General features: G+C 49.9%; 1 protein-coding gene across 1 annotated transcript; it reads right to left on the bottom strand.

Moving 5' to 3' along the window:
- Positions 1 to 1,884: 1,884 nt before the first annotated feature.
- On the bottom strand, positions 1,885 to 8,564 carry CPA1 (carboxypeptidase A1). Its single transcript, XM_032483340.1, has 10 exons — positions 8,434 to 8,564; positions 7,864 to 7,945; positions 7,197 to 7,430; positions 6,850 to 6,951; positions 6,233 to 6,334; positions 5,946 to 6,056; positions 5,214 to 5,304; positions 4,501 to 4,700; positions 3,886 to 3,970; positions 1,885 to 2,155 (listed from the first exon to the last, which is right to left on the bottom strand). Exons 1-10 carry the CDS (start codon positions 8,496 to 8,498, stop codon positions 1,968 to 1,970), a joined length of 1,260 nt encoding a protein of 419 aa, XP_032339231.1. The 5' UTR covers positions 8,499 to 8,564; the 3' UTR covers positions 1,885 to 1,967.
- Positions 8,565 to 16,480: the final 7,916 nt, after the last annotated feature.

The raw sequence follows: 16,480 nt of genomic DNA, 5'->3' as shown, positions 1-16,480 counted from the left end.
CTTTCTGATGCTTTACTCCTTGTCTTTTCCGCTCTCTTAAGACTCTTACTTGTTCAGAGCCTTACTTTGTAAACTACAATTCCGGGAATTTAAAATAACTTGCAAGCCTACAAAATACAGACTATAAAATCCATGAGTTCTCTAGTAAATGTGGAGAACATTCATTCAACAAATACCTATTGGGCATCTGTGTATTAAGTACTTTTGATGATTTTAGAGATTGAATGCCAAACAAAGTGGTTCCTGCCATCAGGGACTGCAGTTTATTTTCACTTAAGCAATTCTACCCTTAAAGCCTAAGTAATCCAGTTTTGTAAAATGATATATTGTCTTGCTAACTTAGTTTTGTTTTTTTGTTTATCAGTCTTTATTAAACAAAAAATAAGATCAGTTGTTTTGGGTTTTTTGGGTTTTTTGCCCAAACTGAGCTGTTACAGTGGGTTTCAGCCTATCTACATACATTGAAGAGAAATGTTTCCCAAAAGATAACTTGAAGGAAGTGTTATAAAATCTTTAGATCATCTTTCTACAAAGACTGAAACACCACTTTACCTTGCCTTATAAACTTATAATACATATAAGTTTATGTACACTATATGTATAATCAGCCTTATTCTTTTAGTTTTTTAGAATGTTTGGTAGAAAAAAAATATTAAAATAAAAAGTCCAAGATGAATGGAATATAATGTATAAAAATTTTGAATCACTATGTTGCATACCTGAAACTAACATAATATTGTAAATCAACTACACCTCAATTTTTTTAAACTAAAAATAATTTTTAAAAAAATCTCCAAGATGAAAATTCCCCAACGGGCCCTTTAAAAAAAGGATTTGACCTTAAGGCTACTTTATGTGTAAAAGACACAAATTTTAAGTCAGGGAAGTTGGATGCATTGTGACACCTCATCTGGCTGATTCAGGGAGAGGCTGCCATCATTACCACAGCTCCCCTGTTCGGGGAGCTAGCAATCCACCCCAAAGCAACTTCTCTGGGAGTAACCCCCTGCTCCACAGTCACACTTTAAGAAATTTGGAAGAAACAGAGGGTAGATTCTTGCTTTGAAAAAAAGTTGAGATTAACCCTTATGTGTTGCGATTCAAGCTACCAAGTGTGATATCACAGCCATCAATATCACCAAGCCAAAGGAGAGAAGCCAAATTCCAGGACATATGGAGGTTATCAAGAGGAGAGCCTTATGTTTGAGAAATTTTGTGAACAATAAGGTGTAGTGATGGGTAGAAGAGGAGAGGAAGCAGGGACAGTGTACCAGGAGATGCTAGAAAGGATGTGGCAATGAAAAGTAAACTACTTCTGTTCCTAAAGGCAAAGTCTTTGTGATATGCTACAATTAATCAAATGTCCTGGGACTGCTGTTTCTTCTTTATCTTCAGTAAATGATTCCATTTAACCCAATTGTTTTCTTCCAATTTAATTCCGTAGTGGGAGGCCATATTTTGCTTTACAGAAATTTGCTTTGCCTGGCTGCAAGATCGATTTGGGACAACAGTGGCCACCAGGATTATTCTGTGTCATACTCAAGGTTATTGCTTTTGTAGATGAATGGATCCAACTAGCTAGACTATTGTACAAGCTGAATTCCTCACCGCTGCAGGGTGCCGGGCATTTGGTTAGCAGCTGTGGCTGCTGCTTGCTACCAAGGTATGAACAAATCACCCCACTGACGGGCTGAGCTCAGGGTGGTCTAATTAAAATGGACGGCACTTGGATACAACTTCACAGGACCTTGGAATGCAGGGGAGTTTAAGGGTCATCTAGTCCAACCACCCACACGTTTCCAGCGAGAACTGAGGGAACTAAATCACTTCTGCCTCAGCTTGAAAAGGCAGACATGCCACATGCCTTCTCACACACGAGCCCCATTCTGTTCCATGTACACTCAAACTTTATTTGGTTGCCCGTGTGGGGCTGGAGAGGAGGAGGAGAAGAGCGCTGAAGGACCAGGTCAGTAGGGGTTATTCAGCGTGTGCTCCATGATGGTCAGAAGTGCCAGCCACGTCTCCTGGGCCGTGGGGATGATCTGGGAGGCCGGCAGCAGGAAGCCGTAGCGCCCGGTGTCCCGGAGCTCAAAGGTGAAGGAGTACTTGATGCCCTGGTTGTAGGTCCAGTCAATGGAGCCTCCACTGGCTTGGTCTGGGGCAGGAGCAGAAATGGGAGAGTAAAGGTCATTCACTTGGAAACATATGCATGGGCCGGGTTAATGGTCCAAAGCCCAGAGCCTGGTGCAGTGTTGACTGGAGTCAGCATCTGCTAAGTTCCTGCTGTCCATCAGGCAGCCTGGCTTACTCCCAAGAAGTGCCCTGAGGGGCACAGCCCAAGAAGCCAAGAGAGGAGGACCAGCAACAGTTCTCCTCTCACTGCAGGAAGCAAGAAATTTCCCTTGATTTTGAAAGCTCTGCTGAAAATCACCTCCATCTAACAGCCACTTGGTCAAGCCCCCAAATATACTAGAGTTGCCCACTTGGGTAACCAGGATTGTCCTCTAGGGCACAGGTCTGGAGGCAAAATGCAACGGCCAGAGGCAAAGCAAAAGCCCCTTGTCTGTCTTTTCCAAGGAAACTTTGCCCAGATTTGCAGTAGTAGTGAAGCTGCTGTGGAATGGGGCAGGGGAAAGAGATATGGCTGCAAATTAGAATTTAACTTGACAGTACTGAACAAAGCAGGGAACTATATTCAATATCTTGTAGTAACCTTTTATGAAAATGAATATATGTACATATATTCATGACTAGGACATTATGCTATACACCAGAAATTGACATGTCATAACTGACTATACTTCAATTAAAAAAATTGAAGAAAGCAAAAAACTTTTGACTTAGGGTTGAAGCAGTTTCCAAAGAAAGCCTGGAGTCCAAAAGCAAGGCCAGCCCCAAGTGAGACTGTGACCCACTCCTCTTCCAAAACTGGGCTCTCCGGGCAGGAAGTCTATGAGGTCCTCTGCTTCTTCAGTACTCTTGTCTCCTGTGAGCCACAAACCTGCTGCATCCCCCCAAGGGCCCTAAAGAACCTGCCCCCACCCCACCTTGTCTCTGCTGCAGTCTTCATGCTATTCCTACTATTGCTGCAACATGCCAGGACACATGGTAGGGCCTTTGTTCTAGAAGATTCCTCTGTCTGGAAGGCTCTTCTTCAAATAGCCTCTTAGCTCCATCCCACATTTCCTTCAGTACCTGCCCAAATTTCGTGCTCTCAATGAGGCCTACCCTTCAGTCAGCCCGCCCTGCTCCCCACCCCCCACCGGTACTCCTGGGTCCCCTCACCCTGTCCTGGTAGTAATCATGCTGTATCACTTCCTTATTCATGTTTATCATTGGTCTCCCTGGCTAGTATGGAAGTTTCCTGATCTTTGCTTATTTTGTTCCCAGCTAACTGTATCCCCAGCACACAAAACAAGGCCTGGTGCCTAGTAGGTGTTCCTCAGCATACGTTGACTTAATTCCATTTTGATATAGCAGTGCTCCTGGCATGGATAAGTCAGCTAGGCAAAGATAGGACATATTCTCTAACTGAAGGTCATTGGAGAAGTATTTTTTTAAGTTGAATTCCTTGAGGATCTACAAAGGCAAACGGAACTCTCCACCCACTCCATGCACGAAGCTGGACTTAACTTCAAGACAGGGTGACAAGAGTTCTCAGAGGAACTGAAGTGTTTGTCTGAAGGTATCAAGGAAGGCAGAGTTCACGTCAGGAAAGGGCCCCACTGCCCCCTAAGCCAGCGGTTGTCAGGCACAGCTGGGGCTGTTCTCCTCGCCTGTGCTCCCGGGTCAGAGTGCCCTTGGCTACTTCCTCCAGGACAGACACTATTGGGCAGGAAAAGCCAGCTGAGCTTCCTCCCACACAGAGACCATGCACCTACTTACAGATGGTTGTGATGATGCTGCCGTACTTGTACTCAGTCCCATACAGAGAGCTCAGGGCAGCAACAGCAGACTTAGCCACCTGATCCTGGAGAAAATGCCAAGCAAGATCACTTATCATGGCCAGCAATACCAGGCGCCCAGAACAGCAGGGCCAGGGGGTCCTGGGGGCTAGCAGGGTCAACCAGGAGCTCGCACCCTGCAAAAGCGGGCCCCCAGCAGAGAGCACAGAGCCTGTCGGGCCCTGCAGGGTCAGCCCTGGGAATTCAGCAGCCCCATGATCCTATGGCCTTGCAGGATGTCTGGCTGGTACTTCACTGCCCTTTGGTCACCCTGCAACTCCAAGTGTAGACTTTGCGGGACAAACTCAAAGTCCAGCCCTGCCCCACCCCTTGATCTGTCATGTGACAGAAGTGACTCGACCACTCTGTGCCTCAGTTTCCAAAAAGGAATGGCTAGCCTGCCTTGCTGGTCTTCCCAAGCCATCAGGGTCCACAGGAGAAAGGGGTGTTAGGCGCAGTATAGGCCCTTGTGCCTTAAGCTGGTTTGATGGATGAATACTCAGGCTTGCTCAGAGATGCCTTTGGGACCAGAGGGCAAGCGGGAGTCAGCACATACCAGCTCATCCTTGTCAGAGGGTGATTCTGTTTTGTAGCCATAGGGATAGAGGAGGAGCTGGGAGTAGCTGTGGATGGAGAGGAAGGCCTTGATGTTCCCATGGTCGTTCACAAAGTCCACGACGGACTTGACCTCCACTTCAGAATTAGCAGACTTGCCATGGTAAGTCTCAGAGCAGGGGCTGCTGCTGGCACCCGACACTGGGAGGAGAAAGGGGTAGTTGGCATTCCTTATACTCTAGTGTGGCTCCCATGGCTTCTGGTATTTGCGTGAAGTTCAGGGTGAGGTGAGATGCAGGAGGGCTCACCCCTGCCCCAGATTAGGAAAGGGCAGAAGCCCATTATAACCTGGGGGTCCTGCCTCCCTCCCGAGCAAAGGTCAGACAGAGCTGATGGACGTACCCCGGGAGGTAAGAGCTCCTCAGGTGAGACTAGGTCTTGCAGTAAAGTGACCAGGGAGGGAAGGAGCCCAAGTTATGCTAGAAAACCCCTAGAACAGTTTCAGACCTCAGTTCCACTGGGCAGGGCTTTCTTTTTAGAGACAAGGGACAGGCATATCTCAGAGCACCACCTTCCTCACTGAGCTCCTTGGAGGAGAGGTCGACGTTCCCCATATGCCCCCACCACTAGGGCCGGAAGGGGGTCAGGGAGGCAGGACAAAGGACGGTGAGAAACCACTCCGGGGTGTCCCATTCAAACCACGCTGGGCCTTACTCCCAAAGCCAGCATCCCAGTTCCTATTGGCATCCACGCCAACACAGGAGGAGCCCGATGTGAGGGATCGAGTCTTGCGCCACAATCGATTCTGAGAAAGGAAAAGTGATCAGCCACCTCACAGCGGCCACAATGGACACAAAGAGTCCTGATCCGAAGCCTGGGTGTGGACACAGTGGGGGATCAGAAACCACTTTCAACTGACTGTCAGGGAGGAAGATCTGCAAAGAGAGTGCTTGGCTGAAGGAAGACAGAGGGGACAGCAGACAGCATCTGGCCAGAGGTTCTACTGGTGAAAAGTGAAGAAGGTATGTGGCATCCCCGTCACCCCTTACACAGCTGATCCATAGCATGTCATCCCATAAAAATAAAGAGGAACCAGGAAAGAAGGTCTGGGCAGGGAGTCTCCACTGGGGCCAATTCTGTCCTCCACACCTGGACATTTGGCAGCGTCTGAAGATGTTTTCAGTTGTCTCAACTGGGGGGTTGCTACTGGCATCTAGTGAGTAGGTCAGGATGCTGCCTGCACAGGACAGCCCCCGCTCCGCCCCCGCAGATGATTATCTGCCCAAAATGTCAAGAATGCTGAGGTCAAGAACCCCTGGTCTAGGAAGACAGGTCTTTGTGCCCCTCCTTCAACCTCTGTGGGGTGAGATTAGGGGTGAGTAGCTTGTGGGGCTCAGAGGCCAGAGGCCAACCCTGCTTTCCCAAAGAACAGGAGAAAGTCTGTACCTTGCTGTGGGTATAGGCAAAACCATCAGGGTTGGTGACAATCTCCAGGAAGATATCCATGTTGTCAAGAATGGCAGTGAAAGCTGCATCCTGGCCATAGTCTTCTGTGATCTGGTGGGGGGGTTAGGGAGCAGAGGGGCAGAGTGGGCCAGGCCAGGCATCTGCCATACTAGAGCAACGGATGACTGCCCTCAGCCTCCCTCTGTGGTCATTGCTTCTAGATGGAAAGCAGATGCCAGGGTTTCTGTGGGCCTTGGCAAGAGGTCTCCTCCTCTCCCCAGGCTTACCTTCTTTGCAAACCAGACCCCACTGGCCTGGGTGATCCACTCCCGGGAATGGATGCCCGTGTCAATCCAGATGGCTGGACGGTTGCTTCCCCCAGTGCTGAACTGGACGAAAAGAACAGGAAATAGTTCAGCTGGGGCCCTGTCCTTGAAGGAGGGCACACCAGGGGCCAGAAGCTACCTGCTCTCTGGTATCTCAGGTTGAGACTGTTTGTGGGGCCATCACTCAGGTGGGATGTCAGGGTGGGTCTGGACAGAAACTGCAGAGCCTGGCCTCCTGTCCTCAGCTCAAGCTTGGAGAAAGTGTGACTCAGCCAGACTTTCGGGCCCTGACTTTCGGGTCCCGATGCCCATACATAGTTCTCTGTCAAAAGTCACGAACAAAACATTTTATATGGACTACCAGGTTTGGGATACTTCCCACAATATGACACTTGACTGGAAACACCTAGAAGTTTAAACTATGTATGTACAGGTATGCACACACCTATGCTAGCACAGGGAGTCCATACAACTGTGTTCTCTGTAACCCTAGGTTCACCCACAAGAGCCTATGCACAGATGTGGGTGCCCATTCTTGCAGATGCGCCCACGTACATCCACACACAGGCGCCCATTACCTTTAGCACGTAGATGGGACGACCTTCATAGCTGTTGCCGATCTGGAGCTTGCTGACAAGCTGTGGGTTCTCGGCCACCAGTAAGTCCATGAAATCATAGATCTGAGGGGATAGAGGAGCAAAGGATGCCTTCATGGCTTCCAGGCACCTGCATGCCTCCTGTAGCAGCTCCATTAGTGAGCCTGCTGTGGGCCCTGCAACACAGAGGAGCCATGACCCAGACCACCAAGGCCATGCAGAGACAGAGCACGTGCCACGCACACCTGGGCTGGCCCTGGCTTTGGAGCATTCTGCCAGTCTGTCCAAGAGCTTGCTGCTTGTGGGGAGTGGCCCAGGGGGTCCCTCACCTCCTCCAGGGTGTGGTAGGTGTCATAGTTAAAGGTACTGGTGGAGCGGGCCCGAGACTGGGAGGCAAGCATCTGCTCCTGCTCCTCGTCCAGCAACGACTGCACGTCCTCGATCATGATTCTGTATCTGATGCCATGGGCCTCCAGGAAGACTTTGACAGCTTGGATGCTGGAGAAGGGCACTCGGACGTCGATGGGGAACCCTGGCCGGGCAGGGCCCCGCCAGAAGTCCAGCTGGGGAGAACAAGAGCCGGCATTGTCTCGGCCAGCTGGGAAAAAGCCTGCCTTGGGAAGGGGTGTTGGAGCCAGAATTTCCTATATAATTGGGGATGGGGCATCGGTGTTAGAGGCAGAAGATGAAGGGAAACTCTGGGCACTAGACAAAGTCCAGTTTGGTTAGGGAGATGGCCCAGAAAGCAGAGTCGAGGGGCTCTGAGACAGCAAGGCAGAAAGAAATACTGGGGAGAGGGGAGCTCTTTTGCTCAGGTTCTCAAGGGCAGCAATACTCTGGAACTGAGGGGTTTAAGTCACTTCCTAATAGGGATGAGTCGCATGCCTCCTTCTTGAGTGGCTGGTGAGAGAGAGCCAAGGCCCCAGTTGGCCCTGGGCAGGTGGTGGCCTGGGGTGGGCCCCACTAGCCCTCAGGGTGGCTCCCACTTCCTCTGACCTGCAGATGCTCCAGGTCCTCCAGCTCCGTCACCGTCTGTACCTGAGCTTCATCAGCCACAGAGATTCGGAGCACCTGGTGCCTGGGCAGAGCAGGAGGGCAGACTGAGGGCCTGAGCTGCTCCTTCTGGCCACACACACTCCCCAGGTGGGAGGAGGGCGGCAGGCAGCTGGAAGCCCCAGGCTGGGCCTCATCCTCTGTGCTGAGCAGGGGGAAGTACAAGGGACCCTAGCAATGAGAGGCCTGGGCTCCTTGGAAACTTCCAGACACTGCCGCTGTCTCCATCCCAGTTTAGACTCTTTCTCCAAAGCCAGACAGGCCTCCTCCTGCCTCCTCTCCTGAAAATTCCTCCTCAGAGCTCCAACTTCTCTAAGGTTTAGGAGATTGTCCTGAGAGACCGGGCCCCTTATCAGCCCTGGACCCCATGAGCCTGCCTTCTAGGATGGGCTAGTCTGCTCCTCTCTGGCCATCTTCCCATGCGGCTGTCTGTCCGTCTCCTCCAGACACTGGCTGGGGGCTGAGTCCTCCCTATCTCCCCTCTGAGATCCCCCATCCTCTCCATGCTCCTACCCAACAAAGTCCTCTTTGCCAAGGACAGCCCCCAGCAGAACACTCAAAATCAGCAGTCCCCGCATGTTGCAGCCAGTTGGGAAGGTCAACTGAGGCTGAGAGAGGGTCCTGGGGCCTTTTAAACTCTCCCAGGATAGAGGTCTCCTGGCTATGCCCAAGAGTTGTCCTCCCCCTGCACCTGGGCCCTATCCCACGGGGATGGAGGGGTGGGAATTCTGAGCTTGACACCTTCCCACCCTCCCTGATAAAGTGTCAGGGAACAGGGCAGCTGGAGAGATAAGCCAGGCCTAAACCCCATGGCCATGAGGGGCCAGCCTGGGCCTGAGGGTCAGCTGGGGCTTGAGGCCTCCCAGCTGGAACCCTGTTTGCCACAGCCCACAGCCTTGCAGCCCAAAGCCCCTGCCGTCCTGTCTACTGACCTGGCCGGGGAGAAGGAGCCAGCACTCTGGAGTGACCACACCAGCCAGGGCTTCGTGTAAGGTGTCCCCTTCTCCCGCTTGCCTGGGCACCAGCTCTTTGTTCCTATGACAGAGCAAGCTGGGACCCTCTGCCCCCAGCCAGCTCCCAAATTTGCTGGCTCCTCACCACACTGACTTTGTCCAGGGCCGCCTGACCCTTAGAACACAGCCCCTGGAAGGGAACTTCCCAGCCCCACTCCCATCAGTCTCAGTGGCCTTGTGGGAGTCAGGCCACAGCAGCAGAAGCAGACGTTTCCCTCTACCCCCACTGCTCTGGGGCTCTGGGATTAGGTTGCCCTTGATGGGAACTGTAACCAGATGTCATGTGAGTAGAAAGTGTGGTGGTGGGAACCAGGGCCAGAGCCTGGTGGGACTGCACAGTGTACAGGAGGAGCTGGAATTCACAAGGGGAATTTGCTCTGGCTCTGGGTGCTGATCTCATCGCAGAGACATCTAACACAAATCCACCCTAATCCATGGGGCCCCAGCAGCTCCCCAGCACCCTCTTGGGGCTCTGCTCTGTGTCAGGGCCTCAGGCTTGGGCACTGACAACAGCCAAGGCATCTCCTTCTGGTTTCCATCTGTTCCCACCCCCGACCCGGCTAACATTCCCAGGCCAAGGCAGGGCGACCCCATTACATTTACTCACAACTCTCTCCTGAGCATAGCTCTGGGAAGATGATAAAACACTGAATCCATCCTTAACACAAGCTGAGCCTCCATGAAGACTGTTCCTTTCTACCCCAGCAGCCCTGCCTGTCCCTCCAGACCCCAAGCACAGCTTACCTCCTCCCTGAAGCTTCCTCTGGTTTCCTTCTCTCTCATGTATCTGCCGCTTCTCTGAATGCTCATTCCTTTGATCACTCACGCTTCTGGGCTAAGTCCTGTGCTTTACCCTGGGATGATGCCCACGGAAGACTGGTCCCTGGTCTCAGGGAGCTCACAGCCTAACGGGGAAAACAGAAGTAACCAACAAATGCATGTTCTCTCAGGTTTTCCAAGAAGCTATTACCAAGACTTGATTAAACATGCAAGACACTCATTGGGCCGCTCTCTTGCTGTAGGAGACCTGAGTAGGGCATTTTCTGTGATATGGAGTGAAAAGTACCAGTAGGGCTATGGACTCAGCCAGGCCCATCCAAGAGTGTCTAGGGAAGACTTTACCAAGAAGGTGAAATTTGACCTGGATGTTAATGACTGGACTTTGCCAGGCCGGGAAGGGAAGGAGTGTTTATCACACTGTTCGCTGCTTGAACACAAAACTCCCATTTGTTTCTCTTTAGCTGTTCCTAGAGTGTTATTTCTGTCTCCTCAATGAGACTATACATTTCCTAAGACCAGGAACGGTGTCTCACCCATCCCTCATATTCCCCCTCATCTCTTAGTGCCCTGCAGTGCTCTCAGACTGTTCAAATTTGTTCCCCACCAGGAAAGAAGGTTTTGGAGAGCCTTTCTTTACTTTCCATTATGAAAACAGTATTTCTTTTTTATTTCTAAATCAAAAGCTGTCCCACAATTTTGAACGTTTCATGCACACTACACATGTCGAGGTGGGTGTTGGCTAAGTCTTTGGCCTTTGGTGAATTCCTTCCTGAAAAGACAAGCCCATTAGAAAAAGGGGAGGAGTACAGGGAGGGCCCTGCCTCACCAAGAGGGCCTCTTGCTGCCTTCAGCCAGCAATCTAAGGTTCAAGAGTCATATAATCTATTTTCTTGCAAGGTTGGAAAAGATTAATTCAATGCCACAAACCAAAATTAGGGCCAGCACTGGCAGGAGGCTGGAAGCACAGTGGCCCAGGAACGTGGGTCTCAGGTGGAGGTTAAGCCTAATTCCTGGGGTCCCTCCAAAGTACCTCAGGCAGCTGAAAATTGCCTCTTCGTAAAGACCAATTTGCTAGACTGGAACCTGCGGCAGAGAGCCACAGCTCTGCCTTTCTACTCATGGGAACATTTCATATCCGTCCAAAGCAAGGGCAATGAAGAGGGCCATTGGGCTGAAAGCTGGGGGAACAGGCAGAGCACCTATTAGCATGAGAAAGAAACCACCAGGCTGGCATCTAGATTCAAGGACAGGTCACTGAGCAAGTGCCTGAATGCAAATAAATGGAAATTGACTAGCGATCAGTGTCCCTCCCTCCTTCGTCCTGGCTGAGCAAACCCAGATTGTATGCGGGTGTCACCCCCAGGAAGGTCACCCCATTCCCAGCTCAGGGATAAATTCTAAGATGGGTCGAAGGAATCTCATTCTTTTTTGCAAGTGGTTGGTTTACAGGTGAGCATGCAACCCCCTTTTGTCAATGAGATGTGAGGGGAGGCCAGGGAGGAAGCTTCTAGAAAATATTTCCCCTGTCTTGAGAAGGAGGCACCTTTCTCTGGATATTGTTAAGCCTGTTGCCCCACCTTTGGACTATATATGAAAAAAATTATTTTTATTAATTGGGATTTCTGTTATCGCTGTAAAAAACACTCTGATGCACTTCCGAAGATTTTAAAGTGTTGTATTGCCAGAAGACAATAAATTTTAGTCCAGGGGAACCTCATCTGAGGTGGAGAAAGGCATCCCCCTCCCACTCTGGGCAGACATCAACCCTCATCCTCCACTGAACGCCTTTGTGCAGTGCACAAACTGGACAGCTATTGGTGACAGCCCTGTTGCCAGAGAACACCCAAGCATGGTAAATAGAGGCTCTGGAACAATGCTTAGAGATCCCCAAGTAGGACCTAGGAAATGGGTTGTTAAAGACACACAAGAAGCAGTAGTCCCCCACGTCCATGTTAGAGATCAAACGGGGGCAGTGGATAAGGGAGGCCTTTGAAGAGCACACAAACGGGTGCAGTCAGAACGGCTGGTAGAGTAGATGGATGAGACGCCAGCTGTCTTTCTGGCAAATGTGTTTAAGGCTGTACGTGGTACAGTGTGTGTATGGGAAGAGAAGTCTATGGGAATTTGGGGCAGGCAAGTGGCAGACTGTCAAGGACATCTCTTGTTTGCCCCGCCCAGTATCCTCCTGCTGATAACAGCACATCCATTTCCCCTTAGGGCCACCCTTCCTGATTCTGAAGCCATGTGATTCAGGTGGACCTAGCCACTCCACCCCCACCCCCACTCTAAGGAAGAGCCAACCAATTTTAGTTTTTCCCTCAGGTTTTTTCAAGTTGGTTTTCTGTCACATGTGACTGAAAAAGTACACAGCTAACACAAAGACACTGTCTAACTTCAGAATAGAGGAAAATGGGAGAGGAATGCCTTGTGAAAGTAGACTGCCACAAACCCAGCATATGATTTGGGGCAGGTCCCTGAACATCCCTGGGCCTCAGTGTCACCATCTATGAAATGATGGGGTTGGTCAGAATGGTCTCCATGGCCCCTTCCAGCTCTGACACTTTATGATTCTAGGATATTTGTATTTTTTACCGTCAAACAAATCACAGCCGTGGTGACAGGTCTGGGCAGGGTGGAGAGAGGCTCGCCAGATTTGCAGGGAGATCAGAATAGAGCCACAGGGGCCCTGGGGCTCGAATGGGTAAATGTTCCCAGGGCAGTGTAGGTGGGGAGAGACTACATCCTGCAGAGGCTGCAGTAGCGGGTCGTGGGGCTGCGGGGGCATCATGAAAGGCTGGAAGGAGGAGGTCCTTCATAACTGAGTGTCCAGAAGAGCCTATTTGTTTGCTTTGAAGCTGTGGAACTGTCACTTTAAAGTAGCTAGTGGTATCTGTCCCCAGACGGGAGGCAGAATTTTTCTTTGGAGGAAGAGTCACCTGGTGAGAGCAGCACTCCAGTGGGTCTTTAGGAAAGTCGATTTAAGCCCAAATCTCAGAACAGAGATGCAGCAGAGAGAGGAACTAAGCAGGAATGTCCCATGTGTAGAAGGAAAAATGGGGAAGGGGAAGTTTGCCTCTAACTGAGACCGACAGAGGAGCTGGGGAGCACTGGGCGCACTGCTACACTTGAGGGGCTGGATGGGCTGTCCCAGCAACGTGGGAGCAGGCAGAGGGTCAAAGGGAGTGAAGGCTGCAGGGGTTTCCTCATGAAGGGACATGAACCACCAAATCCAACACCAGCGATCTCCAGCATCCAATTTAGGTGCTTTATTTTTCACATTGCATTTCTCTTCTGTGTTCCCAAGTAAAATTTTGTGAGATGACACTGGTGGTCTAGGCTATGCTTTGGGGAATGAGGGAAGTGGGCTGATGGGCAGGGGGGTAAATGCAGAGCCACAGAGCTGGGTAGGAGGGAGCAAGAGGTCGAGTGCAGACCCCAGGGAGAGGCTAGTGAGAGACAAGACAAACGAAGAGATTTGCAAACATCATCATTCCCAAGGACTGTCCCAGTCCTCGGGGAAGGAGACCCTCCGAAGGCGAACTGGCTGGAGTTGTCCTTCAGGACACCCCGACCCCAAACCTCACTCCCAAGAGGAATATGGATTCACCAGTTTGTCAAGCACTGATAGGCGCCATGTTCCCTGGTCTCTCCCTCAGCTTGTACCAAGTGTCTGCCTGGGCCTTCTTACTTTTCTAAAGAAGCTTTTTAAAATTTAATTTTATTTTTCAGTAAACTCTGATCCTGTCTAGGGTGGCCAGAGGGGAAACGGAGGAGGACGGGGGAAGTGAACAGCTCCTCACTGGACTCCGACGACCACAGCCATTAGCCCATCACCCTCTGCCGCCTGCCCTGCCCTCACACAGGACTCTTTCACATTCCAAACTGCCTGCCTAGTTTGTTTTTTTATGAAAGCAGTAACCACAGCACATTCACTGTGGTTCTTTATAGCTTTCCATATGTATAATCACTCTTTCTCTCTTCAGTTTTTCCAGTGCTTTTTTCTTTTAAATAAATGCTCATAAATTTTACTAGTGAAAAGGATGAAAAAACATACCTTAAAAAGAGCAGTTTGTTGGGAGGTAAAAAAACGGAGAATGCAGAAAATAAAAAATCCTGTTTAGTAGCATATACCTAAGAAATGGGGGGGGGGGCAGGTGGAGAATTCAAGTTTTATGACTGTATTATCTCCAGAACTTGTATGTCTATGTCTTGAGCTTTTACTTGATAAACTTAAATCCCCAGCCATCACCCCACTGGGCTTGCTAAGGAGACCCCTCAGTCCTAGGATCCGTGGCTTCTCTCAGGCATTAGGTTCCTGTGGGGCCTTGTGTAAGTCAGATGATCCAGAGGCCCCCAGTCTTTACAACTGCAAAGGGTTGGATTAGAAGCTTTCAAAGGACCCTTTCATCTGGAAAGTTCTGTGGCTTTATGATTAAGTCAGTCACTTGATGAACTAGAGCAAAAAAACTGATTCAGAGGCCCCTTCAGATCCTCTTCCCCCCTCAGGGAAGCTGCAACAGATTCTGCTGGCTGCTTCCCCAATACCCATTCGCCCCTTCCTTCTTACTGACAGAACTCCAATTTTAGGGAGCAGTGATGCGCTCAGCTATAAAGCCATTTCTCAGCCTCCCTTGCAGCTGGGCATGGCCTCCTGACCAGTCCCAGGCAATAAGGTGGAACCTGAAGTCCATGGATGGCCAACTAACGTTTTTTTTGCCCTTTGCTCTTCCTGCCGGAATTCAGTCATGATGACAATAGACTAGGGGTCAAAATGATAGCAGGGGCAAAACAGAACAGGCCAGAGGAGTCTGGGTCCCCAGTGCAACAAGGAGCCACTGAACTAGCCCTGAACTGCCCACCTCAGATGATTTGTTACGTGACAAAAACAAAACCTTGATCAGGTTAAGACACAGTAAGAGGGGTTTCTGTCGCATAACGCTAAACCTAGTCCCAATTTGTACTAGGCTGAGGAGAAAAACACCCCTTCAGCAAATGTTGTGTACCTATGTGCCTGACAGGAACTGAGTGAGGGTGAATCACCCAGACACGGAATCTTCCCTAGCAGGCTCTCAAACTAGCAGCAGACACAAACAACAACAAATAAAGAAGTCAATTATCATTGCTATCGAAGAAATAAATAAAGCCTGGGGAAAGAGAATGATAGAAGATCTCCAGTGGGTGGTCCTCGAAGGACTAGTGAGGAAACGATACTGAAGGGGAAATTTTAAGGAATGGGCCATATGAAGGAAGAGTAAGAGGAAAGAGTATTCCAGACAAGGAGGAGCAGCACATACAAAGGCATCTAGTTGGGAAAGATCTGAAGGAACTGAGAGAAGGCTGGTGAGGTTGGAGCTGATGAACGAGGTTCTGAAACAAGGTGACAGAGAGCTAGCCACCTTGCAGGGCCTGGCAGGGCCAGCCATGCAGTGCCTTGGGCGGGCTTTCATAAGTCAGTGAAGGATTTTAAGGAAAAAATTACCTTTTAAGAAGACCTCCATTGGGAAGGCAGTTTCAGTCCCAACTTCTGTGGGCCTGCTGGCTGCAGAGGGATCTTGTCAACGTGGCTGTGAGAACAAGTTCCTGGCCCTGGTCCTGGAGGCTTTGGGGCATGGATCAGGTTCACCCGGAGTTCAGTCCCAGGCCTGCCACTCAGTAGCTGTGTGCCTTTTGGTCACTTCCTCTCTGAGCCTAAGCTTCCTCATCTGAAAATAAGGGCAGTAATAGTCCTACCTCTTAGAGCTGTGAGGAGGCAATATATTGAATCCTGTAACTCACTTGGAACCATGCCTGGCACACAGTAAGCGCCAGAAAATAGTTCATTCTTTTCACTGTTACTGGGAAACCCATCAGGGTCCAGATACTCCTGTCTCTAGGGCAGTGCTTCTCCATCACCTGGGTCCCATCCCAAGATTCTGATTCAGGAGGTCTGGGGTGGCCTGAGAATTTGCATTTCTAACAAGCTCCCAGGTGATGCTGATGCCTGGGGTCTGCAGATCGCACTGCTTTAGGCTAGGACCAAGGCAGCCCCTTGGGAATATTTTGGAGAAGGATGGCTGGCTTCCACTGCAGTAGCCACTTTCAGCCCTAATGGACAGTGGCAGAGGGTGGGAGGCCAAAACCCCAACACCCCCTAGAAGAATTAAACATGTTCCTTCTGGGAGGCAGGAGAGCGGAGATCAGTGGTTCTCAGCCTTTAAGGAGTCTCAGAACTCCTGGGGAAGACGGTAAAAATGCAGATTTAGGGGGTCCACCCCAGAGATTTTTTCAGTCTGGGGATGGAACCCAAACATCTTTATGTTAACCAGCTCCCTTTGGAGTCTGCCACAGGTCACACTTGGACAAATGGTGACATGATGATTTTGGAGTGAGACAAACCCAAGTTCAAATCTCCCTCAACAACCTTCAATCTTTGTGGCCTTTTGTAACCTTTAAAACCTCTCCAAATCATGCTTTCCTTATCTTAGCTTATTAACAAGCTTATCGATATGAGTAATATCCTCCCCATGAAGATGAAATAAAAATATCTAAGCAAAGGGCATAAAAGGTATAATCACGGATTCTGGTATGCAAAGGTATAATTTGCTTTATTTATCAATAGCTTATATTAAGGTAGCTCATAACCTCAGATTTCTACTAATAGCAGAAAACTTCAGCTTGGAAATTCTAGCTCACTCAGACCACTTCCAGCTTTTAAAAAAACTCAAGTCTCTTTTGGGAAAGTCTAGCCCGAGTCAGGATTGTTTCCTTCTCTGTCACCAGCAATTCCC

The sequence above is a fragment of the Camelus ferus genome, chromosome 7 (assembly GCF_009834535.1).
Source record: "Camelus ferus isolate YT-003-E chromosome 7, BCGSAC_Cfer_1.0, whole genome shotgun sequence".
Taxonomy (NCBI): domain Eukaryota; kingdom Metazoa; phylum Chordata; class Mammalia; order Artiodactyla; family Camelidae; genus Camelus; species Camelus ferus.
The sequence above is the reverse complement of the archived record's forward strand: the minus strand, read 5'-3'. Positions and strand labels throughout refer to the sequence as shown.